This window comes from Pieris rapae, chromosome 1 (genome assembly GCF_905147795.1).
Source record: "Pieris rapae chromosome 1, ilPieRapa1.1, whole genome shotgun sequence".
In the NCBI taxonomy this organism is placed as follows: domain Eukaryota; kingdom Metazoa; phylum Arthropoda; class Insecta; order Lepidoptera; family Pieridae; genus Pieris; species Pieris rapae.
This window is the reverse complement of record NC_059509.1, coordinates 168,183-195,324: the sequence shown is the minus strand read 5'-3', so window position 1 is coordinate 195,324 and position 27,142 is coordinate 168,183. Positions and strand designations below refer to the sequence as shown.

Here is a 27,142-nt window from a genome sequence, read left to right as displayed (position 1 = left end):
CAATACCATCTCGTGAAGCTAATTTACAAGGAATGGTAGGTATTTATATAGACGGAGGGAATAGTTACAGACGATCCCTGTGATAAGGCTCAATTTACTTCTGTCACTTGTGAGTGTCATCACTATCTATGGTATATCACACCAGCATATATTATAAGGGGCTGCCGATCAATACGTGCTGAGCCCTTGCCTATTTGTTCAATCTTTGCCTCGACCACTGATTACTGTCCCGTTTGCTGGAAAATCACAAGAGTGATTCCTATACCCAAAAGTGATGAAAAAGAATCAGTGGAAGCATATAGAACGGTGGCTATATTATTGAACCCCGCTAAAATATTCGAAGAAGCTCTGCACCTCTCTCTCTAGTCTCTTAGTCAGCAGTTAATGTCTGAGCGTCGTGGTCACCAACTAAGCATCTAGAGCGGACTATCTGCTTCCATCGGTTTCTGTAAAGCGCTTCCCTTATGACACTGTATATCTTTGAACACGATGAGTCTTTCACTTGATCGGTCCATCTGGTGAACGGCCACGTGATCTTTTGCCTTCTGTGTTACCAACCACGATCAGTTTCTCCAAGTTCTCATCGCCTTTGCGCATTGTATAGCCGAAATACCATTCGCGGTAGACAAGCGAGTTCGCATGCGAAGTTGGGTCAAGATTGATGTGTTGTGTGTGTGAGCTCTGCACCAAAGCATTTTAAAATAAGTAGAACCCTACTGGTCAGACTAGCTTGGCAGCAAGTTACTGAACGCAATTAATTAAGTAGTATTAAGGACGCAGGATTGCAGGTAGATGTTACATACATTGATTACATGGCGGGAGCGACTGCCGGTAAATATACTATAGAAGCCCTCAGACCCCTGCTTCAACACTGGGTAAGGAGGCGCCGGGGCCAGCTCAGCTATCGTCTTGTGCAGATCCTGTCCGGACACGGATGTTTCGGTAGTTATCTGCACAGAGTAGTAGGGCGTGAAGAGGCACCAACCTGCCACCACTGTGTCGGAGACAGCCCGGATGACGCCCAGCATACGCTGAGAGACTGCCCAGCATGGGACGTGGAAAGGGGACCGTTGCTGGATGCACTCCAGGGCGAGGACGCAACACTTCCAAATGTATTGAAGGTTTTAGTGAGCGCGTGAAATGACGGCCCGTGGAAAATATTTTATAATTTCTGCGAGGCGGTCATGAAAATAAAAGAAGAGGCGGAAAGGACCAGGGAGCTTTGTCCCGATGCCCATCCGCGACGAAGAAAACCGCAGGCCCGTCGCGTAAACGCGCGACGCGCTCACCAAATTCTCGCCGCCTAAAAAGTGCCTAAGCGGGGAGCAGGGGTCCATGCGTCTAAAAGAAGGGATGATGACCCATCCCTGCAAGTACTGGACCCGATCTCCCCTAGCTATTTGTAAATGCGTATGGCCCGGTCTGTGAAAGATGCTTGCTGTGTCAAGCATCCTCACAAATCAACAATGGGCGGGAAGAGGCGGACGCAACCGCCGCATCGCGTGTTGGGAAGCGGATAAGGCTCTGCTGTTATCGCATCCCGCATAAGGCGATTGTTGGTGGCACCTTGGGGTTTTAGTGGGTATGCACAATGGCGAGTCCCACATAACCCGTCTGCACCAAGCAGTCGCGCCGCGGAAGGGTATGCGCAATGCATTTCCCCAAGTAAAAAAAAAAATACATTGATTACAGGAAGGCGTTACCGTTATAGAAATTGGCTTGGATTCACTCCAAAACTATTAAATTTTTTTGCTAATTAGCTGAGATCGCCAGCAGTATGTAGAGTACAAAGGGTGTCGGATTTAATAAAAGAAAATTGGTCATATTCATTTACCCCATTTTATTGAACACCTCTTGTACTTAGTACTCGTGCTTTAATGATTCGTAGCGTGATGTATGTAAATTTAAATGACTTCGGGTATTAAATTAACATAAAAACGTAGTCAATAGAAAGAAAAAGAAGCATCGTACATAATATATAAAAATATTTATTTTCTAGTCTTTAAAAATTATTTACAGTAAACCTACCCTATATCACACACACACATGATTAAGTAAAATATATATATATATATATCTTCACTTCGCGGCTTACTGACTAATACACGATTGGCCTTCATAAATGCCATTTGGAGCGACTGAGTAAATGTGAAACGAAACCTTTATCAGCTGGAGCTGTTCGCGGCCAGTTCGAACCATTGCCTCAGAGCGTCTCCGAGGACCGTCGGCAGAGCCGACATGTCTCTGAGGATTAGATAGAAGGGGAACGGGAAAGTGTCCAGATAGGGTATGAACCCGTTGAGTGCATTCGTCACCGGGTCCAATATCGGTTTTCGGATATCCATTATCGAGTCCTGTAATCCATAAACGGTAATTCAAAATAGTATCAATTGTAGGAAAGCTAATAAAGAGCTAGAAACATAAGAACGATAAGGTGAGCGGGGACCGTACCTTGTTGTCGGGGTTGTCGATGATGACGTAGACCAGGAATATGCCTCGTTGCCTCGCCCGCCTCACGGCCTGCACGACCCTAGTCTCCCCTTCGGAGAAGATGCCTCTGCCGTCGCTCACGACGACCAGCAGCCGAGCGTTGAGGGCGTCGCTTCTTTCGGCCCGTCCCTCGAACATGACGGAGCAGAAGTCCAAGAGTTGGGCCACCCTCGTCTTCTTCTGCTCGAAGCGCAGCCGCTCCAGGATCTTGGCACCGGAATGCTCCGAGAACTGTTCGTCGAACGAGTGAAGCAGGTTCGGCTTTTCGCCGAAGCTCAGGACGGCGAGGTCCCCCGATTCGAGGAGGTTGAGGGCCTGTGAGACGAGAGCCAAGCTCTCGAAGGCGAGCTCCTTGCTCCTGTTGTCAGCCATGGAGCTGGAGTCGTCCACGGCGATGGCGATGTGGTATTCCCTCTTGGAGGGTTTGGTCCTTCGGAGCCAGATCCTGTCTTTGCGGAAGTGGGAAGCGATGTAAGGGATGACGCGACGCATGTTAATAGCTCGACCGGTACGGAAGTCACCTGGAGTCAAGAACATTCAAAAATTTCAATATTTGTTAAATATGTTATTATAATTATTAGACAGCTCATGTCAAGACGTTATTTTAACCGTTCCCGAGTCGACACTCAGTGGGTGATGAAAAACAATCATCGAAATCGACCGCTCGAACGACGGAACGGGAGAGGCCCGGAAGCAAGGTACCGACCGGCCCTCCTAGATCTGCCGGTGGGCTCCAAGACCAATCGCAGCCTCTCGCAGAGGGCCCTGGAGGCGGCCGCCGTGTCCGCCCAAGCCGCCCTCCAAACCGCCCGGCTCTGGTTTCCGCCCGTCAGCGGTCCTCCCGTGGCGATCCACTCGCGCATAGTCAGATATCGCTCCGGGGAAATGGTCTCCGCCTGGGAGGCCTCTTCTTCTCTGCCGAAGGTGTGGCTGTAGCGTGAAAAGTTACACAATTATAATAAGCGCTAAATCGACGCAGAGTAAGCCCTCCGAGCGAGCCCGTCACCTGGTGTGAAAGGACGTATCCGTCCCTCTGCGCACGGACGCCGTGAGGACGGCGTCCCCTTCCACTTCCAGACCGGCGTCGCCCGTCGGTTCTTCGGCGCCTTCCTTATTTTTCCCAGATTTCTCTCTTTCCTTCTCGGAACCGCTCGCCGCCTTCTCGGGTTTAATGTCGTCACACTTTTCCACCTAAAACAGGATAACAATTGATCGTAATTAGAGTCCTGAAACGCGACGACATTCTCCATAAAATAATCTGCATCGCGTGAACCGTAAAGTTATCTTCGGTTACCTGAATGTCTTCGTCGTCCACATCCATGGGAACCTCTTCGTCCTCTTTTAACTTCTCGGCTTCTTCCTCCTCCTTCTGCAGAGTGGGCTGCCGGTCCGCTTGCTCTTTTGTGGCGGCGTCGATTGCCTGTTTACGGCGTTCAAATCATGTTCAATCAAACGAATATTACGCTGACGAGTAAAGATTAAGCCCGAGCGAACCCGACAAACCTGCAAATCGTCCTCCTTGGCCTGCTTCACGTGTTGAAACGCGTCGGCCTCTTCCCCGTCGTCCCTATTGTCGCCTCCGTCGTCTCCCTTGTCGTCGGCCTCCTCTCGATCTCGATTCATCGTGTGGGCTTTCCTGGGCTTCTTTTCGTCGACTTCGCCTGTGACACAAATTCGTGAGCACTCTGGGAATATTGAACGGTGACGGCCGGACCGAGGAAGCGAAGACGACCTTACCCAAGGTGCGGTCCTGGTCAGTGGTGCCCGGTTTGTTTTCGTGCTTGGTCCGCTTCTCTCGCGACGCTTCGGCCTTGGCGGCTCGTTTCTCTCCACGGTGGCCCTCGTCGCTCTTGTCCAGTTCCGAACGTCCGGTCGACTGCTTCTCTTCTCCGACTTGCTCTTGAGCTTGCTCCTGCGATATCACAAAATATAATAAATATCTGTTCCGATTGTTGGGTAGTCTATATACCTCGAATAATCCGTAAACCTTACGTGAGGAGCTGCGTCCTCGTCCTTCGGCTGATCGGGATTTGTTTCGACGTTGTCGTTGACGCCTTTGTCCATTTGGGCATTTTCGGCTCTCTCCCCGGCCGAGGGGTCGTCTCGAGACGGGTTCGCTTGAGGGTTGGCTTCGTGCTGCTTCTCTTGCGCTTCGTCGTTTTCTTTCATGGCCTCCGGATTCGGCGGCAATTCCTCATCTTTATTTTGTTGTTGATCGGGTTGAATTTCTTCATCCTGAGCCTGCGATTCCGGTTCCATGTCCTCATCCTGTTCGTTGTCTTCTGTATCTTCGTTATCACCCTGCTCGTTCGTGGCGTCCTTGTCTTCAGCTTCAGCTTCAGCTTCTCGTTCCTGTTGCGAGAGACATTAACAGTTAATACCGCAATGGCACTAATTTTTTAATTTAGTTTATTGTAATGTTACCCTAACATTCAAAGCATAACGACGAAAATGCTTAACTTAGCTGATAGCATATTATAAGCGTAGAAGCGAAGACGAAAGTTTTGTTTCACTATGTTCTACGGAATTTGATCGCCTCACCCCTTTGTCTCCGTCGTCACCCTGTTCGTTATCTTCCTCATCGCTTGAAAGCTCTAGGCCGTTCTTGTTGTCTTCCTTCTCTTCACCTTCTTTGGGTTGCTCCTCTTCTTGGATATTTTGCTTCATCACATCGATATCGAACGGGTTTTCTGTTTCAGTTTCACCTTCCTAAAACATTCAAACCTTTGAATATGCGCATATAAGGAATAAACGTAAATAAAAAACTATGCAAACATACGAACTCAAAAATAGTTTAAATGTTCAACAAATACTGTCCAACTTTTGTATTTACCTTATTGGCATCTTCTTCTCCGTCGTTATTTTGTTCTGGCAGCTCGAAATCTTCCGGTTCAGGGTATTCTGGGTGCTTGCCGTAGTGTGGGTCCACCTACACATTTATTGTGATTCGTTTGATAATTTAAAACTTAGTTAACTCGACTTAGCTACACCGAAGGTTAAGTATTAAACTTATGTAAAAAATATAATTCCATAAGTGTTAACCTGATCATCATCAAGTTCGTTCTCTTCCATTTCGTTAATGTCTTTTTTCTGCTTTTTTTCTTTCCCGTCACTGCCATCGTCTGCCCCTTGTTCTTCTTCTTTGGCACCCATCTCTTTCTCACCGGTGCTCTCACCTGTGCCACGCTCTTCTTTCTCTTTCTTGTTGGATTTATCTTCCTCCTCGTCTTCGTCATCTGAGCCCCAAATTTGTTGATCTAACCTAAAATTAGCCGATTGAATAAAAAAAACATTCTTCGCCTAAAACAGAATGGTGACAAAATATTTCACATTTCTTTTAAATAGTGAATTAGTAAACTTACTTTTCAGCCGCATTTTCCGTATCTCCCATTTGTTTATCAGCATCATCATCGTCGTTTTCTTGATCCGAATCGCCTTCTAAAAATATATTATTCAAGATTTAATTCAAGGACGAGAAGAGTCCTGTGGAGTGTCAAAGTGACTGCTTCGAGAAATTAACTGAATTCAAAAACGAGTAATGGTGCTTTAGCTGTAGCTTGAAATTGTATAAACGGAACAAACCTTTTTGTTCGACGTCCTGCAAATGGGAATCAAAATCATCAGTCATATTGACACCTTTCTCTTCTTCTTTACAGTCACGATCTTCTTCGTGCTTCTCTTCGCCCGGTTTCTGTGCGTCATCTAATTGATCCTATTTCAAAAAATTAATATTTAATATTTACACTGTCGAGACGCGATGTACCTATATCGAAGTGACTGGTTCACCTGGTTTTCAATTCTCTCGGAGACATCCTTCTGTCCCTCTCCATCCCCTAGCCCCATGCCTCCAGACAATTTTCCGGGACCGTCACCCTCGCCCTCTTCCATGTCTAAGTCGGATGGCTTGCAGAACCTTCAAAATATAATAACAATTGAACTATCGTTTCCTGAGCGCGCTAATTATAGCCTTCATACCCACCACAGAAAAAAGATTTCATACCCTTTAGTGGCGAGATCAGAGAAGATCTTCAAAAGCACGGACAGCATTTTACAAGAAACTCGATGGACGGCAACCTTCTGCGATACGAAGTACTGAGCAAAAAGAACAATCTGCTCTAGGATCGGGACCACCCTCATAACGACCGATCTCACTTCGTCGACGTCCTTCTTCGTCGATATGTACCGTATGTATTTTATCGTCAAACTTTGTAATTTGGCTATCAGGACGTCCAGTTGCAGCAATTTGCCATCTTTCGAAAGCTTATCGTGAAGGAGCCCCTTCAGATGCTTATCCTCAAGTATTTCTTTGGCTTCTTGATCGCCTTTTTTATTATCGTCAATGAAATCGTCAATAACGTCCAAGATGTCTTCGCCGCTGTCCCTTTGTAAATGTTCCTTATATAAAGATTGAACAATGAGCAGCATAACGGCCACGACGTCTTCGGCTCGCTCCAGAAAGTTATCTCTCGAATCTTCTTCCATCGAATCGTCCACGGATTCGTCTAAAATGCGTATTTCATATAAAGTGTTGCTTATGTGTCCTTCTAAGTCTTCCAAAGCTCTTAATATCGGGTGTCGCGTTCTTTCATGTGCCGATGGGTACCGAACATCAAATCTGTATTCCTCCAAAACCATTTTTAAGTTTTCTTTAATGGAACCGAGAGCGACGATAGCATCGTTCGTCACATCAATGTGATTTTGCGAAATCGACGAAGTCTCAACGGTTCTTCCGATCCGTTTCGGTTTCGCAGTCAATTTGTTCAAGGAAAGCCTCTGCTTATCGACCACGGCTATGATATATTTCACTTTTGTATACAAGGAGGTCCATTCTTCACTTTTATTATAGCATTGAGGTAGACGCGAACGGGATAATTTTCTATCGAACTGTAGTCCCGAGCCGGAGCCGAGATTTGTTTCCGGGACAGACTTCAAAACTATACTGAACTGATCCAAAAGAATCGACGCGTTCGCAAAACACTCCGAGAGAATCTCGACCTTGTCGTTTATCGTCAACAACTGGACGTCGTCGACGTCCAGCTCGAGAGCGTTGGTGAGATCGGTGGCCACCGTTCGTAAGTCGCAGATGTACCGCGAGTACTTCGCGATGGACTTCTTCTGTGAATTTGTAAGTTTCTGAAACAAAAATTCATAAGTTAAGTTAAGCACGGTCTCATTCGGCGCCTCTCGTCTTACGCTTGCTCAATCGAGTCGCCCGACTTACCATAAGTTGAGCTGCGAACCCTTTGCAACGCTCGATGTTTTGCAGGCCGAGGTCGGCGTGAGGCACCTCCAAGGCCGCGGCTAGAAGACGATGTCTCGCGATGTTCTTCTGGAAGTACTTCTCACAGCCCGACCACAGCAGGGACAACGTCGGATCGCAACGTCTGAAATACGAGCGAATATATCCAGTGCTCCGGAACGTCACCGAAAGCGCTGCCCCGATTCTGACGAACGCCATACCTGGTCTTGAGGTAGCTCATGGCGGCGTCCAAGTCTACGGGAGGAATCGTGAAGTCCCACAACTCCTCCTGAGCCGACACTATGACGAGTCCAGTGCGATAATTGAGACCCATCTTGGCCAAGTATTTGAAGAGATCTGCGAGAGCTTTCCGCTTCTGTCGCACTATGTTCTTCGCTTGCGACGTCTGTTTGTCTTTCGGGAGGGACGAATCGACCTGAAAGAAACAGAACGTCACACAAATCCGACGAAGAGTCCGAGAAATGTTAAATGTCATCAAGCGTGTCATCAATAAATAAAGGAGGGCCATACCTCTAAAGAAGCGAGATGAGCGCCGGTGTCGATGACTACAGTGAGGAAATCGTCCAGTTCCTGAACCAAAGACGAGTAGCCGCAGTTCACCAGGACGTCTCTGCAGAGCCCTTTGGCCTTGTTCAACAACGAGGGTATTTTTGAAAGAAGGGTGCCCTCGGCTATTTGGCCGCACGGCTCCGTCGCTCGGTCCAGGTATTTCTAAAACAAGTTCGATCGTTAGAAAAGCTCATTCGAATAACCGAACCTATCGTCTACACTGTAGTTTCGAGATTGCACCTTGACGTTTCTGGGCTGAAGCAAGTACAGCAGGGGATCGATCATGTAGGCGCCTCCTGGCTGGATGCTGTTGGTCGTGGACCTCTTGGGCCTGTCCCAAATGCCCACGTGGGAGGCCCCGACGTCGTCGCCGTCGTCCACCAGACACTTCGACACGCCCTCGGACAGCACTTTCTGCAGATGGAAACGCAGATTTTGAGTAACCGAATGGTCGAGGACCGTTTCTTAGTAAGCGAAAGAGAACCTCGAACTCTTTGGTGTGCTTGTGCAGAGCCTTGTGGGCTCTGTCGACCGTATCTTTGACACTCCAATAACTGAGGTCTCGGTCCCAAGAGCATATTTTCACGAATTCCCTCAACTTCTTCTCTATCGGGGCACGTCTCTCTTTGATGAAGGCCGTCACTCGAGGGACGAACTGGGCGTAGTAGTTGTGCGTGTTCCAGAGAATCGATAATAACTCGTCTGAAAATTAAAAATTGTCTTTACTGCAAAATTCTAGTCATTTCCGACCGACGAGCAGGATAGCGACGTCTCGCGGTACCTCTGCGAGGACTCGGCTCCAACGACACCAGATGGCAGTGGTACACGTAGACTATATCCAACCGCACGCCGTATTCGCCCACGTCGGACTTCTCCATGAAATCCTTCAGGACCGCCGTCACGCGAGAGGGAGACGTCGGTTCGTCGTTCGGATTCTTGGTGCTGTCCAGGTACGATCCCACCACGGAGTACACGTAGAACCAGTACTTGTGTGCCTCGGACTGTTTCCTGGAAACCGATACTTCACGTCACCTATATCTTTGGACCCCGTGGAGGATCACGCCCTCACCCCGACACCCACCTCTGTTGCACACCGTTGAGACACTCCCTCCAATGGCTCATCTCCAGTTTCCTCCAATCGACGATCTGTCGCCCGATGCACAGAGACAGATCGATCAGGTCGTTCTTTTTGTGAGCGTTTTTGTTCCATTCTTCGATTTTGTCCCGTAAGAGTTCTAAACCCGTCAGAAATCTGGAGACGGGACTGGTAATCGGGAAACTCATTATCCTGTCGACTATCACCGTGATCTGTCAAAATATATTTATTTATATATTTCAAAAGGCACACTAACGAAACACATAAACATTTACAGAAAATATATGATATACAAAAACAAGAGTCAAATCGCGACGGTATTGGTTTTTTTAAATATAAACTTTATTAATAAAATATTAAAGTGGTACTCTAAGCTATGGTCGATGGGTATGATGAGTATATGGGTGACAATGGAACTAGATATATATTATGCATGTGCATGAATAACAAGAGTGCATTTTAACATTTATAGGGGTGTCCCCCTACTACAATGAAAAAAGAAGATAAGCTGCAGCATCTTACGCCTGAAGTCATGGAGACTATCATTAAATAGATCTGCTTCGCATGTACTCAGAGCGTCGTTCAAAGCCGATAGGGATCTCTATAGAGGAGCATTACAACCGACGTTGGTCCTCAATGCCCCAACGTAAAAAAAGACTGAAGTGTTTCTTGCGTTCCTCTTTAAGAGATGGTTCACTCGACTTTAAACATTAGGTAAATCTACCAAGTTATTTAAAATTTTGTAAACAAATATAATGTCGATCATACGGCGTCTATCGGGGAGTGATTGCAAGTGAAAGAAAGCTAGCCTTTTTATACTTGCATTTATAACTAATGTTATTATTTAAATGTTTGGAGAAAAGGCGGTTAAGTCATTCGATTCTGTCAACGTGGACAGAATACTGTGGGTTCCACACGACACTACCATATTCCAATCGATAGTGTATTTAGAGGGGACCAGAGAACGAAATTCTTATTAATAATCCTAACATTAGACCATGACGGACTTGAGTCTTACGTCTTTGAGCGTCGGGAAGTCCGGCCACTGCTGCAGCAGAGCGGCGGTTTCCTCCTTAACCCTCTGGAGCATCGGGAGACAAGCCCCGCTTTCGGACACCCACGGCGAGCGGTAAAAGTCCTTGTGGTTCTTGGTGCTCCATTTCTCGGATTCTGTAAAATGTTATCACGGTGAGAGGTCCGACCGCGCGTCAATTGAAAAGTTCAGCAACTTGCACTCACCGAGTCCGTCGACCTTCGATCGAATGTCGGAGAGGAGCACCAAGAGGCCGGGCGCGACGTGAGCCTCGAAGTCCGCGTCCAGGGCTTCGAAAGCCTCTCGCACGACCCTGACGAACGTGGGATAGCGCATCAGCAGAGGGCTGATCACGTCGTTGCCAACGATTTTCTTGGGGCCGTTCATCCATTCGGTCGCCGTCACGCTTCGCACGAAGTTCGAGTGCCACAGATATATCAGAGACACGTCCTCGGCGCTCACGAGCGGTCTCTCTCTCTCGGTCCGCTGAAGTTTGGCCTTTCGGGGTTCGAGCGTCGGCGGTTTGAACTCAGCGAAGTCGTCGTCGGCGAAGGACGGGAACATCTCCGAGATTTGCTCTTGCGCCATCGCTTCTTCGTCTTCGTCTTCACATTTAGATCTGAAACAATAACAAAAGACGTAAATTTGTTTCAATATTACACAAAGTACTCAATTTACTCCAAAGGCGAACATTACTTCGTGACATATAAAGCCTCCTCGTCCTGTCTCTTTCTCTCGAAGTTCCGTCTCTGTCTGTCCCAAGCGGCGACGAGCGCGTCGAGCGTCGCGACGACCGCTCGAGAGCGAGCTTCGTCCGCGGACCCCGACGCGCTGCAGAGCATCTTCAGCTCGCATAAATTCATTTTCAGCAGTCTGAAATCGTTCCGATAAATTCATTATTTCGGATAGACAATTAGATAGAATTAAAGGTCTGAAAATCGAGCACTCACTCCAAAGCGGCGGTTTCCGTGTTCGTCGGATCCGACCCGTCGCCGGCGTTTTTACTCAGCTGGTGCAAGAAATGCGAAGTCACGAATCGGTTGAGATGTTTGTCCTCTTCGCCCCTTTTTGGGATCTTATTTGGATACTCGATCAAATCTCTCAAAAGTCGGGGCAGGGTCGGCCCTCGCTCTATTTTTACGATAAATTCTTTGATTATATCCCTCAAAGAGGTGACGGCGTATATCAATTGGGAGATGGAACTCTGAAGCGGTTTCGCCAAGTCGGGAAAGGCTTCGGAGTATGAAGTCTCAATCTTTCCGTAAAAGGCTTCGGCGGAGTGGAGCCAAGACGACGCCTCCCTCGCGACGGTATTCGAGTTTTCTATCGTGGATTTGTTGACCCGATTCGACTGTAACTCCTCATACAACCGATTACTGGTTAATACCATACGAGAGGTTATGCCGGAAATAGTCCTTTCGGACAAGATTGATTTCGTGAAATGTCTGCACTCCTGAAACGAAAAGCACTTTCAGTACGTAAATTCGATCGGTGGAGTACCCGAAATACTCATGTAGGCGTTATGAACTGACTCACCTTCGCAAAGCTGCAATACGACGGTTCGTTCGGACGGAAAGTGTCGCCGGACGCATATTTGTGTACTCTCATAGCGGTTCGCTCTTTCAGGTCCATTATCACTGCGCAATAGGGATGAACCCTCTTCGCCGCCTCTAAGTTCTCCGCGCTCAGCTCTTCGATGGAGAGCCGAGATGCTCTTGAAATATTGCGATATTCGGGCACCGTCCCCGACACCACTCCCTGGAGATAATATGACCCGAGCATCGAATCGAAGGTCTCGAGGTCCTCCTGTATGTACTTGACTTTCATTCGGTGTTTCTCGACGTGATCGATCGGACTTATCTCTGACATGAATCGCGCGAGAAGCACACTTGTCAATAGAGACAGTTGTGAAGTTAGAACCTTCATTTTCTGTACATTAGAGGATAATTTGAGTTCGGCTTGTATTTGTTTGTTTACGTCTTCCGCCTTCGCGAGCATGTCGATCCAGTGTGGTTCGATTTTAAGATTTCTCCGAACCAAATCAAATTTATCTTCCGTCAGTTCTTCTGGGTTCTTTAATTTTGACACAATTATTGAGTGCAGGTAGATTATAAAATGCTCATATTTCTTTAATTCAAACACTGCGTCAGATTTTCTGAAAAAGTCGAAATACGTATGAACAAATCATATGAAATTTAATAATAAAAAATTAAATATAAATGTTTAGATTACTATGACTTACGGTTTGTTCGCAGCGGCAAAGTCCAGTGTGCCGATGTTATCCCACAAAGTGTTCGAAAGGCTCTCCAAATGAAGCGAATATTCCACGCGATCTTTGAGCGAAACTTTCTCATGTGCCAGCAAAGGTTTACCTGAAAAACCAGAGCTCAGCTTAAGTTAGAGCAAAGGCATCATATAAATTGAAATCGTTCGATAAAAGCGCGTTTACCGTCTTCGACAAATGTGGTCAACCGCTGAACATAATACGTCATCAACGGTAGATTCGTAGAGACCCTCAAAGTGTTGGCAGGGATTCTCTCTGTCGTCTCGTCGTCCGAATTAGTCTCGGTGAAAAACAATGTCGGATGAACGGCCGGGGAGCTCGTGAGCAACTTGTAGAGCTCGTCCCACAAACGCATCGCAAGGGAAGATAACCTAGGAAATGGCAAACCTTGAAATAATACTATATCACCTTCAGAGCTTTAAACGTTGATTGGCTTTGTTTGGCGTCATTTCTGGGTTTCTACTAAGGAAAAGAAGAGATAAAAACTGAAAAAAGGGCATTACCTCTCCGTGATAACATTTTCATTTCCTTTTCTCCTTTCCAGCAAAACTTGTAATATGTCTAAAATTGCGGGTGGAAATCCTTTGATTTGTTTGGCGTCATCGATTACCCAAGATAACAATTCCACGGCACTCTTCTCCTCAGTTGTCATTAGGATGTCTTCGGTCCCGTAGAATTTCCTCAATAATTCCGGTAAAAACGGTTGAATGACAGTAAAAATCCTTTGAATTGCGTATGAATTAATCGGAATCAGTTTTATTTCCGAACGAAAGACTTCTTTGACCTCTTTTGCCTTTCGAACGTTGGCCTCGATCGCGTCGAGACTTTCCTCTTTTGGAATATCGATAGCGAAACTGTTATCCAAATCGTATAGAACGTTAACAAGTTTATACAACTGCTTGTCGATCGGTCGGGACATGTCAAAGTGTAGCTCTCGATACACCTTAGCTCGGTCGACGCTGAGATCGTACTCTGATTGGTTCCTCAGCAACTTTGACTGGCCGTAGCTTTTTCGCAGCTTTTTACTTATCTTCGCCACTTCTGTGTACTCTTCCTCGATATTCAGTTTTATCTTCGAAACGTGTTTTTTGAAATCGGCCAACAGCTCCGGTTCGCGCAATACTTTAAATAACGATTCAAATAAATATTTTTGCACCCATTTGTTATGAACTTGCAGGATAGGTATGATGTCTTCTTTTAAGATCGGAGTGCGCTTTTGCAATGTGAAAATGGGCAAATTACAGGTTTTGTAGAAGCGGATTCGCCAATTCATTAACTGCAATGTCAGAGCCGTCATTTGGTCGTCGAAGCGGTCGCGAGCTTGGCGAATAGCTTTTTGAAGAAATTCATCAATCGCTTTAATGTATTGCTGGCAATTCCTCAATATGGGATATTCAATGAAGTCATCGGTCAGGCTGCGATCGCCCACGGCGCTCGAATAGTTGAGAGCTGAAAATGCATTTTCACTGCTCGACCATTTAAGAAGAATCTTTTGACACGCACTATACAAAAGAGCAAAACTCGCGTTCATCCGATTTACACTGACGTCGTCAACGTCGAAAGCCTCTCTGTAAAACCTTTGGAAATTCTCAACTTGACAGTTCTCTTCACTGAAGTGCTTAAACGATTGGTCGTTCAGTTCTGCGGCCAATGCCTTCGTATCGTTGTTTTCGGTTTTCGATATGGCTCCACGTAAGTAATAGAACAGTGCTCGCACTCGCTTCGGAGGACATTTTTGATACGCTGTCAAGAGGCTGAACAAAAGATGCTTCGAAGTATCGTTCGACCCCTCGTCATTGATTTGTCCGACAAACGGGTAACATATCTGTCGAGTCAATTCGTAGTCGGAGTTGGCGCACAGTCCTCTGACTGACAGCGTATGGTCGGCCGTGTCAGGGGCCGTCCTCAAACTTTCTTCACCCAATACAATTTCCAATTCGCGCAACATCTTGTTCTTCATTTCCGCCAAGGAGTGGGTCACGTTCGAAGCGAAGTCACTCCCGCTCCTGGGCTTAATGTAAACGTCAGAGAAGCTATTGAGCGTCGCGGCTTCAAAGTCGACTCCTCTCACCAACTGTTGCCAGATCAAATGGGCAGCCTGGAGAAGCTGGGAGACGCTCGGACGCTCTAAGCCTGTCGAAAAATACAATATTTAGTGAACACAGTTTAAAAAATTGTCAAATAAAATGGTCGCCTTAGTCACCTTGAATAAATTCCGCCATAGATTCGTGACATCTTATGCAAACCTCGTGATATCGGGCGGGAAGTCCACAGGAGATCAACAATGCGACCAAATCCATGTAGGGCATAGTCTCGGAGAGCCCCGAATTGGAGTTGTCGGGTCGCAAGAGATAAATTTCCACTCCACGATTCCTCATAGCTCGAGAAATTTCTCCATACTTGGGATCCATAGTGAAGAAAATCCTAAAGTTGGGATGCGGTCGGATCTCACTAACGTCTCCTCGCTCCGGTATACTGAGCACTCCGTTGGGCTCCAGCAGACCGTTGAGTCTGTCCAATACGGCCGCCGAAGTCAAATTCACGTTGTCTAACAGAAGCCAAGAGCCTTCCATCATAGTTTTCACGAGTAAGGAGTCTATCCATTCAAATCTTCCTCCGGCGTTTACAGATATGGCATTGGAGACTTTAACTTGCAAATTCCTCAAGTAATTCATACTTTTCTCGATGCTCTCAGTGGGCAGATCACACATTTGGCTACATCCGATTAATCTCTCGCAATGCTCCAAAAGAAACTGCAGCTTGCGCTTGAGCACTCTTACGTCGATGTTATAGAAATCTCTGTCGTCTTCGTTCGATTTTATATTTCGATACTCGAATAGATCACTTAGCAATCTATTCGAATTCCACAATTTGAAGTCTTGTAAGATCCACAGGCTTCTGACCGTTCGCATCGTGAGCGTTTCGATGACGTCATAGAGGTTTTCGAGGTTCCTATTGTAATCGATCTGTTCGAACCCACCCAGGAGGTCGGACACGTCCATCGCGGACGTCACCGGTAGAACGTGCAACTGGTTCCCGCTCATATCGGCCAGAACTTGAACCGAACTACTCTTTCCCGCGGCCGTCGGTCCGACTAAAACGGTGAGCCAATTCATTTTCACGTTTAGAGCCAGCGCCTTTAAAGTGGGCAACTGGTTTCGGAGAACGATTAGGTTCGTGGCGGTCGCCCGTCTGTTTTTGTACAGTCTCTCGTCATTTATTTTCAATTTGACATCTCCGAATACGAGATGGCCACTGTCAACGGTGAACTCGGGTCGTTCGTCGCTCCTCGGGTAGTCGGGAAGAAAGACTTCGTTGTACGCGGTCGCCATTTTTTCTTTGTCTTCTTCCGTTCTCATTCTGTTCACGTAGAGAATGTCGACATATTTCCCGGGCGAAAGACTGCGCCCCGCCTTTCGATCGTCGACGAGGGCTTCGCACCACCGCTGAACGTCACGTAAGTTCATCTCCCAAGGGGCACCCCTGTGGCCCCAGGATTGCATTTCCGTTATTTCACGGGAGACTCTGCAGTTGAACTCTACAATTCTGTGCAGGATGTCCGTCGGTATTTGTTGATATTGGGCTTCGACGATGAAAATGAGATCGTCTCTGGTCAAGGTGTCGATGTAAACCTGGGTGAATCTGTTGAGGAAGGACACCGGCAGACCTCTTCTCGCCCCGCCCTGTTTGAGAGGATTTTGACAGGCGAAAAGTTTCGTTTGTTCTTTCACTTTGAAGGACTTTCCCAATTCCGGGATGAAGACTTCACCTCTGTGATCCAGACAGGCGTTGAGACCTTCGAGAACGGGCTGAGGCGCGAGATTGAGCTCGTCCAAGAGAATCCAATCGCCGTGCTGGAGGGCCGTCAAGAAAGCTCCTTCCTTGAATACGAAGGAGCCGTCTTCCGACGGTAAGTCTGTTCCGAACAAGTCGGTTATATCCTGAAAAATAATAAATTTCACTAAAGCCGTTTGAAAAGGAAACGCTAGCACTAAGAATACAATGACTCACCGTCTGATCGCTTAAATTGATCCGGACCACTCGATGTCCAGAGCTCTTCGCCAGAGCCGTCACCAGACTCGTCTTTCCGACACCTGGGTTTCCTTCTAATAAAATAGCTTTATTTAGCTGCAGGCCGCGCAGGAGCCGCAACGTATTAGAAGCTGTGGTCGGTGCTGTGAACGTGAACATCTCCGTATCATTCGGCTTCCTATTTGACCCGATTTCAATGTAAAATGGATGAATCCCAAACTTATTTCCGTCGTATCCAGCCGATGCCGATGAACGTTCGTTGTTTAGTTTATCTCTTAAATTATCAATATTTTCATATCCAAGCGCCGTTATCTGTTTGAGCAGAAAAGTTATTGCATTTTTACGCAATAGATGCAATGTTTCAGAGTCCATGTGACCCGTCAAAGCTGTTCCGAAACAGTCCAGAAACGTCATGCACGCGCCGTGTACGTACGCCTCGGCCGCGTCTAACAATTGCTTTTCGACCGTGGCATTGATGAAGTGAACCCAAGACAATAAGTCACGTATACTGAAAGGAAACTTATTTGTCGCCTCTGAACTCTTCAACCACTCACTGAAGTCCAGTATACAGTTTCCGATTCCCGAACTGCCGTCCTCTTGATTCGCTAGCGCTATACCTCTGGCGACACTTCTTTCGAGAACTTGTAACAAGTCTTCTCTGGAACTCACGTGGTCGCACCATATTTCCGTAAATCTATTACGCAACGCGGGCGAAAGCTCTTTCTTCCCGAAGTCTCCTCCGGGGTTCATGGTCCCGATAAAGTGGAAGTTTCGAACTGCCTTTACCACAACAATGTCGGAGCTCCCGTCGGTGCCTCGCTCGGAGAGCACGAGCTGTCTCTCGGGTTCGAGCAACGAGTTCATTCTTTCTATGACGCTATCGTCTGCGAGGGAGATTTCGTCGGCTAGAAATAAATGTCCAGTTTCCATGGCGTTTATCAACGGTCCGTCGACCCATTCGAACAATTTCCCATCGTTTTTATACTGACGTACCGGTCTCAGGCCACCTAAGAAGTCAGAACTCTCCGTATGCATATGGCAGTTGACAGAGAGTAATTTTCTTTGGCTCAAGGCGGCTAATACTTGGCAAATTGTAGTTTTGCCACACCCAGTTTCGCCAACTAATAATACCGGCTCGTCGAACGAAAAACTTTTGGCGATAAGAACGGCCAGCCTTCGCATGTTGTAAGTCCAAACGACGTGCCGGAATTCCGGCAACCGATTACTTAATATCGCCTCCAAGGTAGATTTAGTGACGGGAGAAGTGTTCTGATGCAGACTAAACAGATTTTTCGGTAAGACTTTTCTTTTTATATGCTTTTCTATAACTTCATCAATTATTTTTCTTTCGTCTGTTTGGCGCACTCTTCCAGCTAAGACTAGGTAGCCCTCGTCGGCCAAATGTTGATCCCAATCATAGAATTTGTCTGCGGTTAAGGTGTCTTTGGAAGCGTGTTTGTATCTCTGTCCCCATCTGAATAAGTCTCTCAGAGTTATGAAGCCGTCTTTTCCTTGAACGGCAGCGGAGCCACGTCTTCTGACTTGAAGTTCAGCCATAACCTCTACCATCTTTTTGCTGTATGTCGGTGGAACGTGACATCTCTGATGCAATATGGTTTCTAGTTCACTTCGTGGTATCTCATCGAAATGCAGTTCGACAAATCTGTTTCTAAAAGCTCGCGAAAGCATCTTTCTCCCGCCGTAGAGGCCGGGGGGGTTTTGTGTAGCGAACAGCATAAAATTTGGGTCGGCCTTGACAACTTCTTGGGTTTCCGGTATAAATAACTCTCGATTGTCGTCCAAAACGCGATTGAGAGCTTCTAATACATCGGTGGGAGCCAGGTTCAGCTCGTCCAGTATTATCCAGTAACCTTTTCTCATGGCCTCGACGAGCACGCCCTCTCTAAAGACTAGACTCCCGTGGGCGTCAGAAGCGTAAGACCCGATGTACTCCTGAACATCGGTATGTTCATGATTGTTGATTCTGACGCAATAGTTGCCCGAAGCTTTCGCAATGTACGTGATGAGCGACGTCTTTCCTACGGACGTATCTCCCTGCAGCAGCACCGGCAGTCGCCCCAGAGATATCACACGGGCGATGTCGAGAAGGTTTCTCCTGACCGCGGGAGTTAGAATGTAATCTTCCGGGATTTCAACCTCTAACTTTCCTTGAGGAATCCAGTGACCTTCGAAGAGTAAATAGTTTTGACCCGGCATCTTGGGCTCCGGTATGAGTTGCTTCAGAACAGATTTTATATTTTTCTTTCCGAGAACTGCCCTGAAATCATAAAAATGAGAATATCGAAATGAGCATCGGGATTCAGGATAGAGCATCTTAAGAAAGTTAAGGGAACCATACTTGGCGATCATGGCTTCCACTCTGGGATGTGAAGATCTGTCGACTTGGGTCAGAAAAGAGAGGCAGAACGCCTCGTACAAGGAGCGCGCTACCGTCCCGCACTTGGCTTTAGCGGCGGCCGTCAAGGCTCGGCATAACGTTCTGAGAGAGTAGTGGGGTGCATTCCCTGGAAAAAATAGAAATTGCGTCGGTTAAACCAGCAAATAAAAACACCTTAAGCCGTAAACGAAAGTGAAGTTCCGCACCTGCCCCGTCGACTAAGTTAAGCTTGGCCTCTTTTCTAATGGAAGAATAAAAGGCATATATCGATTCTAACACGGCCCCGCTCAAGTTCATGTGATACAAGTAGTCTCCGATCAGAAGCATCAAGTCATTTCTTTCGGTTAATTCGTCTATGAAAAATTCAGTGAATCTATTCCTGAGTCCCACGGGTAAGTCCTTCTTGCCCACGTCTGTGGCGGGATTCATGCAAGCGAACAGAGTAAAGTCGGGGTGTCTTTTTATAGGCACCTTGTCTCCTTTTTCTAATAGATCGACCGTTTCGTCCCTGTCCTCGAGAAGTCCGGCCAGACATTCCAGTATTTCCGCCGATGCTAAGTTGATCTCGTCCAACAACACCCAATGACCTTCCTGCATCGCTTTGACTAGCGAACCTTCTATGAAAGCAAACGTCAGCCGCGACTCGGCCTTCACCTGCTGCTCCAGTTTAGCCAATTTGTAACCGAAGCTCAACCAGTTTTTTAATTTACGAATTTTGTTCTCGGCCGTCAGCCTCTTCACGGCCGCCTCGTGACTCTGTTTCATGAGGGCGAGCAGCGCGGGCCAGTTCTCGGTGTCGTGACACAGTTCAACGTGACTCAGGAACTTCTGGTTCTTCTCGGCGTTATAAAAGCTCGTGAACAAATCCAGAAACTCCGTCTTTATCGGGCGAATGACGAACTTTAGGTCCACGGGTTTGTACCCACCTAATAAATCGGCGGAGTCCGACTGTTGATTCATATTTATGACCACAAGTTTGCGACCCGTCTGTCGGGCCAGGTACTGCACGGATGACGTTTTTCCTGTCCCCGTTTCTCCCACGAGCAGGACGGGTTCGTTTGACCGCACGCAGCAGGCGATCCTCTCGAGCAGACAGGCGGATTGCCGAGTGAAAGAAAAGACCGCCTGTTTACTGTTAAAGTCGATGGACTCCAACCGTTTTTCCACTCGAGGAACTTTCGCTCGACCGACCACCAAAGCGTCCCGCTCTAACGACACGTTCGGTTTATAGTGTTTGCAGTAGAACTCTGACTTCGTATCCACGATTCCGAGACAAGTTCCGATCTTCTTCGAGAGCTCCAACCTGTTTTCCGGCGACGAGACGGAACACGTGAAGATGTCCAGGGCGTCCTGCAACACTTTCAGAGCTGAATCGGGACTCGACACGTCGTAGCCCACGATTGCCCGGGCGCACCACTTCATCAAATCCCTGGTGGAGATGAGTCTCGAACCGCGGATCACCACCGTGTCGTTATCTTTCTCTGACTTTTCCGTGGCCTGAAGGGAACTGTCGTGACATCCGATGGAAAACATCATAAACACTTCAATCATTTTGGGTGTGATTGTGGACAAACTGGGGTATTGAGTCTGTATCACTTCGCTCAGCTCGGACCTCGAGAGAGGTTCGACGTTGATTACTGTCAGGTGCTTTTGCAGCAGGCTGCTGGAGCTCGATAGTTTCTTTTGAAATCCATAATTTGTAATAAGGGTCCTGCAATGAAATATTATTTGTTAATTTTCTTATTAATATGAAGTGTAAGGTGTATTGTAGCAATTCCGTGCACCTCACCTTTGGGTGACAAAAAGTTGAAATCCAGGGGTGACAGGTAAAGCATCTCGAAAGCCAGGTACACACAGGGTGTTTCTTTCTAATAAGGAGCTAAGTGTCGAAGCCACGTCCAGAGCTGCACAATCTATGTCTTCAAGCAACAACCAGTGACCATTCAGCACTGCCTGAAATAAAACATGCATTTACCGACTACGAACTTCTTAAGATAGACTAAATCATACATAACATTCACTCATTGACTTACTAGAGAGTATTAGTAAATAAAACTATGCTTGAAAAACACTGAACACAAACAGAAACACCTGACAAACATGCATTAAATGTATGGAGCTCACCTCGGTGAGTACACCAGGCGCCCAAAGGAATTCTCCTGGTACATCCGTACATTGATGAGACCCCAAAAGCATTCTGGAATCAGTCTGGTCTCCGAGTTGAACTTTCTTAAAAGCTATGCCCTTCCGACCAGTCACGGCCACTAGGTGTTCCACTAAAGAAGTTTTACCAGACCCTACGGGACCCATTAATGATAGAGCCTTTCCTGTAGAAAAAATATTTAATAAGATTATTTTTAACGGGACAGGAATACATTGAGTCAAATTATTATGGCAATCAAACCTGAGGCAACTGCAAGAGCCAGACTCCTTAAATTATTAACAGTGGATTTCACAGGAACCAGATTGCCAGCTTTAACATTATTTTTGTCATATATTGGCAACACTACACCATCTATGTTAATAATGGCTTCGGTGGTAACAGTCATGTTATCAATTCCGGATCCAATAGTTTCCTGGTCATACTTAGAAAATGTATTTTTTAGTTCGATCTCTTTTGAAATCTTTAGGTTATCGCTTACAGTGTTTGATTGAGACTCTGTCATGTTTGTTAATATAACCATACACTCTTTAACCATCCTGAAATATATTTTTTTTATTGTTTATTTATCCTTTTTATGTACATTTAATTTATAAGTGTATAATACAAAAGCACTCAATTATTTACCATCTAATTTCATCATCTTCATGATGGCTGAAGTTGATGACAAATTTTGTCCAATCCCATTTTGAAGAGAATTCATTTGGCAACTTCTTCAGAAGCTTATAGCAGCACAACACTATATTACGATCAGATATCTTCTGCCTGTAATCTTGTAATCGTCTCTTTTTAGGAGCCACATTATATGAATCTTCGTGGTAAATGAAGACCTCATACGGTGGTACAGAATTAATTTGAAAATATTTTTGTGCATATCTAAAAAATAAGAAAATCTGAATAATTATAATAGTACAAGAAAAAGCATTTCATTTTTGTATTTATTTGTGGGTCTTCTCCACCAAGCATTATAAAATATATTATAGATCTATTTATTGAAATTACATCTTAAACAAATATGAAAATCGATCATAGATTGTAGTTGCAGATTACAGTTATCAAAAGTTTGTTAAAAAAACCTACACATTTTTAATAACAAAATAGTAAATAAAAAACATGTGTGCAATTCGCATGTGATAGAAGTGAAACCTTAAAAAAACAATGTTTAAGAGTGTTTAATATTTTAATATAATATAAATTATACTATTTTCATCCCCATTGACAGCCAATCTTATGTGATATAAAGAAAAATATTGATTTTAAAAAAGAGGCGCTGGGTGTTTTTATAGATTTGAAAAAAAGCATTCGATACCGTATTGCATAAAAAAATTAGATCGCATAGAAATAAAAGGTTGTGCGCTAAAATTATTCAAATCTTATCTAGAACCCAGACAGTCAAAATAGGTAATGCTCAAAACTCAGAAATACCAGTAACATGTGGCGTCTCACAAGGGTAGACTCTTATTAGATCCATTGTTCGGTATAAATATCCAGACTATGGTTGCTCAAGCTCAGTCAACGAAAAAGGCTCTATTTTGTTGGTTTCAACAAAATCTGCTAACCATAAATATTTCAGAAACATCTTATGTAATATTCAGGGCAAAAAATAAAAAAACATCTTTCAGTTGTTAAATGTTCGAGACGTTGAAATTAACAAAAAAATGGGAAATATATCTGGGTCTTAGAATAGATACATATTTTAAGTGGAACTTTCATATTTGAACAACGGTTACTTTCCAGATTGCTGGAAAATCACAAGAGTGATTCCTACACACAAAAGTGATAGAAAAGACTTTGGAAACATATAGAACGGTGGGTATTTTATCGACTGCCGATAAAATATTCGAACGAGCTCTGCACCAAAGCATTTTATAACAAGTAGAAGCGTAACTTTCAGACTGCCAGCATGGCTTCAGACCCTTACGTAGTACCAGCAGCAACTTACTGAACGCAATTAATTATGTAAATCCAGTTATGGACGCCGGATTGCAGGTAGATTCTGCATACTTTGATTACAAGAAGGCGTTTGAAGTCGTGGATAATGACATACTGTTATCGAAGTTGGCCAGTATTGGCCAAAACTTCTCTCACAACATCTCTCAGATAATTAGCAAAACTTTTTTTGCTGAGAGATCGCTAGCAGTATGTAGAGTACAAAAGATATCAGTCGGAACCATACTACACTAAATCAGTCGTGAGTCAGAGGAGCAATCTAGGGCCATAGCTGGTTGCAATAATGGTTAACGATTTACCACAAGTAATAAAACATGCTAGATGCCTTCATTTGCAGACGATCTAAAATTACTCCTGTCAATCCGAGGGGTGGACGTCTGTGAACGCTTGCAAGGAGATATAGATGGAGTATGTGAGTGGAGCAATAAAAATAAGCTCGTTGAATATAAACAAATGTGCCATGGTGACAATTGGTCACGCCAAATTGCCTCGTCATCATGAGTACGTGTCAGGGGTGATACTCAAGCGGGATACGTCGGTATCTCTTACCGTACGGTACGGTTAGTAGGGCGAGTAGATGCCCAACTGAATTTCCGAGATCGTGTAGTGGACATTTGCAAGAAAGCTTACGCAAAGATGGGATTTATGCTTCGAAGGGCAGCAACATTCACTAATATTAAAGCTATCTCAACCTTATACAACGCTCTGGTTAGAAGTATGTTGGAGTGTAACTTGACTGTTTGGGCTCCGCAAGAAGCTACTTACTGCTTTAAGTTGGAGCGCATACAGAATAAATTTACACGACACCTCTATTACAAACTGGTTGGCGTCTATCCCTTAATGTACCCAACACTATTTGTTGATGGTGGGGTATAATAAATTGAAAACCAGACGGGACCCACAGTTGGCCTACTACGTGCTGAAAGTCTTGAGGGGTTTAGTGTGCAACCCGAGTGTACTCCAATTACCTATTAGGATATGTGCGACGGCGAAGGCCTAGGTTATATGGGATACCAAAGACAAGAATAACGGGGATCTGTGCAATAGCCAGTCTATCCAGGACGTTGCGCCTACTGAATGCTGTCTCCGACACTATCGACATATTTGTATGTTCGCAGAGTTAATTCACAGTAGCAATATATTGTTCAAAGTCAAAGTCAAAAATATGTTTTTAATACAGTTGCTCAAAAAGTGGCATATTGCAGGGACGTTAGCGTATAGCGTTCGGAAAGAGGGCTATTACACACTCGTGCTTTTTCTTTCCCAACTGTCAAAACAATGGCTATCAAAACGAATAAACCAACCACGAAGGTTTTACTAATAAAAATGTTTTTATGATTCACGCCAATATTTTAAAAAGAAACGACTAATTTGTTTCAATATTTCAATATACTTAATTTTATATAATTTTAATATCAGATTTAATTATTGGATTCAATGATTTAGGTTTGGTTTCTTTTCATTTCATATCAATAAAAATATTCTACTTCAGACTTGGCTGTATGGGCGTAGTTCCCTTTGCCTACCCAGAATAGGTGAAGAAAAGAAAAAAAAATCTATGCTCATATTCTTTTAGGGTTGGTGCCATTTTCCAAAAAATGTTCTTCGCGAGTTGAGTTCTTTGTTGCACAAAATTTGTAGTTCCGACGATATTTTATTTGAATTAATACCACCCGAACTCAGTATAATTGCACAAAATGCTTCGGAGAACAATTTACCGGAAACGTAAAAGTCGCTATATATCTATGTGCAATTAATTTATTGCGTGGAGAGAAGAGAAAAAAAAGAATTAATTATTAAAAATAATTGTTCAGTAAACGTGCGGAACCGTCATAGCATCTTGTTCCGACTGTCAACCGGTAGACATTCGTCGGAACTCTTTGCAATGACAGGCTTTCCGCACTTGTAATACATATAATATATTCAAATAGGTAAAATAATATTTTAAAAAAAAATGTACACTTATGAACATCAAAAAAAAGAGAAATGTACAATAAATGAATCTAATTTTATGTATATTTCTTTTATTGTATTTTTTTGTTATTTATATTATGCGTCTAATTTTTATGTACTTTATTATATTTTATTAAATGTTTCTTGACATTATCGTATTGGCATAGGCTGTAAAGATAACGTGTGTATTTCTGAAATAAATATATCACACATAATTACCAAACTAAAATCACTTATAAGCAGATTTTAGTCAATATCAAAATGTATTCCGCAATCCTTACGTCATTTTATTTATAATTGTTTAGTCAAGCATGCAAAAAAAAAATTTTAACTTACAAACACAACAAAAAAAAATTAATAAAAGTATAATTTTATAAAACAGACTAAAATCTACCAAGAAACCAAAATTATAACGATTAAACAACAATGCTAATACAGCTGTACATTAATTAAATTTTTTTTAAATAACACTCGCCATAGAAGCTTATCATTTAAAAAAAAATACACAACTACACGCAATTCTCGTCGAGCGAGTTTGCTTATCTTGCCGAAGCCGCATTAAACTTTTTGAAAAAGTCTATTTTGGTATGAGGGTGTGCAATTATTTAATCAATTACCACCTAAAATTCGCAATATTGGTGTGATTGATAAATTCAAAAAGGCAGTACAGATGCATGTTAGAGTGAACACAGTTGACTAAAATTGAGATAGCTAATATCAATGTGTATGTCACTAATATATATATATATATACATATTAATATTAAGTATCACATGTAAATAAAATATTTTTTTGTAATGAGAAATGTTCTGTTAACATTTTAACTTATAAGTTTTATATCAATAATTAATTATTATTTTTTTAAATTTAATTGGTAAATACTAAAATAATGAAAGTTCAAAAATTTGATGAAATGAAAAAGCAATAGTAATAAAGACAGACAAAGACATGAAATATAATGTGGGAGAAAATGAGATAGAAAGCATTATACAGTACATGAAAATAAACTTTAAATAAAGTGTAGTAAGAAGTATTCACTTTCCATAATTAATTATATGTAAAAAAATTGATATATTTCATCCAATTTTATAATTGAACTACTTAGTTGACATACTTATTTAATTTTTTGCACACCTATGTTTCTTTTATTGAGAAAATAATCAAATACACACTTATTTAAAGTTTATACACAGTATACTGCTTCTTTTCTCATTTTGATGAGATGCATGCGGTTTGAAATCACAACGATTCTAAAGAAGTTTCACTTCAAAACTTACTGTAACACATCGGGATGGTCACTCAGTAATGCCAACACAATAGAATATTCTAAATGTTTTGTTTTTTCACAATCTGTTCCCAGATCATGATTACTACTTTGAATTACTGGTTTCAAAGGGATTTTTGATGATACAAGAGCTAATGTAAGGTTGGATAAATATTTTCCAAATAGCACAGCATTGTCAAAGTTCAATATGTATTCTGATAGTGAGGAAATTAAACTTTCTGTATTTTCAGGATCTTTAAATAGTGACAGCTGAAATAAAAAAAAAAACATGTATGAATCACTCATATAAAATCAACTTTGTATTCGTGGAAAAAATACCTATTTTAACATTTTTTTTCTACAAAAATTATTGATAGAGTTTGTCCATAATCATGGATTTCAAATTCTCAACATACAACATAGTGTACACTTAAAATGTACCCCTGTATATTTACTTAGAGTATCTATTTACTAACCCTTATTTGTTGACATGTTTTTACAAGTTCACTGCTCTTTGTTTCAAGCTCTAATTGCTTGATAGCAGCAACTAGTTTATCACACATTATATCATTTAATGGAGCAGCAACTTAGCACCTTTACTCTGAAAAATAAAAACTACTTTTCTCACATGGGATTATAAGAAAGAACCGGCACAACGTGCACAATGGAGCA

General features: G+C 43.8%; 1 protein-coding gene across 1 annotated transcript; it reads right to left on the bottom strand.

Annotated features, from left to right (window-relative positions):
• Positions 1-1,999: 1,999 nt before the first annotated feature.
• Positions 2,000-27,142, bottom strand: LOC110995759 (midasin). The gene is made up of 40 exons (XM_045628523.1): positions 26,947-27,142; positions 26,484-26,740; positions 21,931-22,179; positions 21,547-21,842; positions 21,267-21,469; positions 20,932-21,095; positions 19,349-20,853; positions 19,104-19,269; positions 16,724-19,022; positions 14,916-16,653; positions 13,216-14,845; positions 12,878-13,083; positions 12,671-12,800; positions 11,965-12,583; positions 11,379-11,881; positions 11,125-11,301; positions 10,635-11,047; positions 10,414-10,565; positions 9,381-9,607; positions 9,081-9,307; positions 8,784-9,001; positions 8,540-8,713; positions 8,261-8,461; positions 7,951-8,165; positions 7,712-7,874; positions 6,491-7,623; positions 6,277-6,403; positions 6,073-6,202; positions 5,853-5,928; positions 5,533-5,752; positions 5,324-5,419; positions 5,032-5,199; positions 4,483-4,842; positions 4,228-4,402; positions 3,994-4,151; positions 3,785-3,910; positions 3,497-3,681; positions 3,197-3,420; positions 2,452-3,011; positions 2,000-2,354 (listed from the first exon to the last, which is right to left on the bottom strand). Exons 1-40 carry the CDS (start codon positions 27,031-27,033, stop codon positions 2,166-2,168), a joined length of 16,146 nt encoding a protein of 5,381 aa, XP_045484479.1. The 5' UTR covers positions 27,034-27,142; the 3' UTR covers positions 2,000-2,165.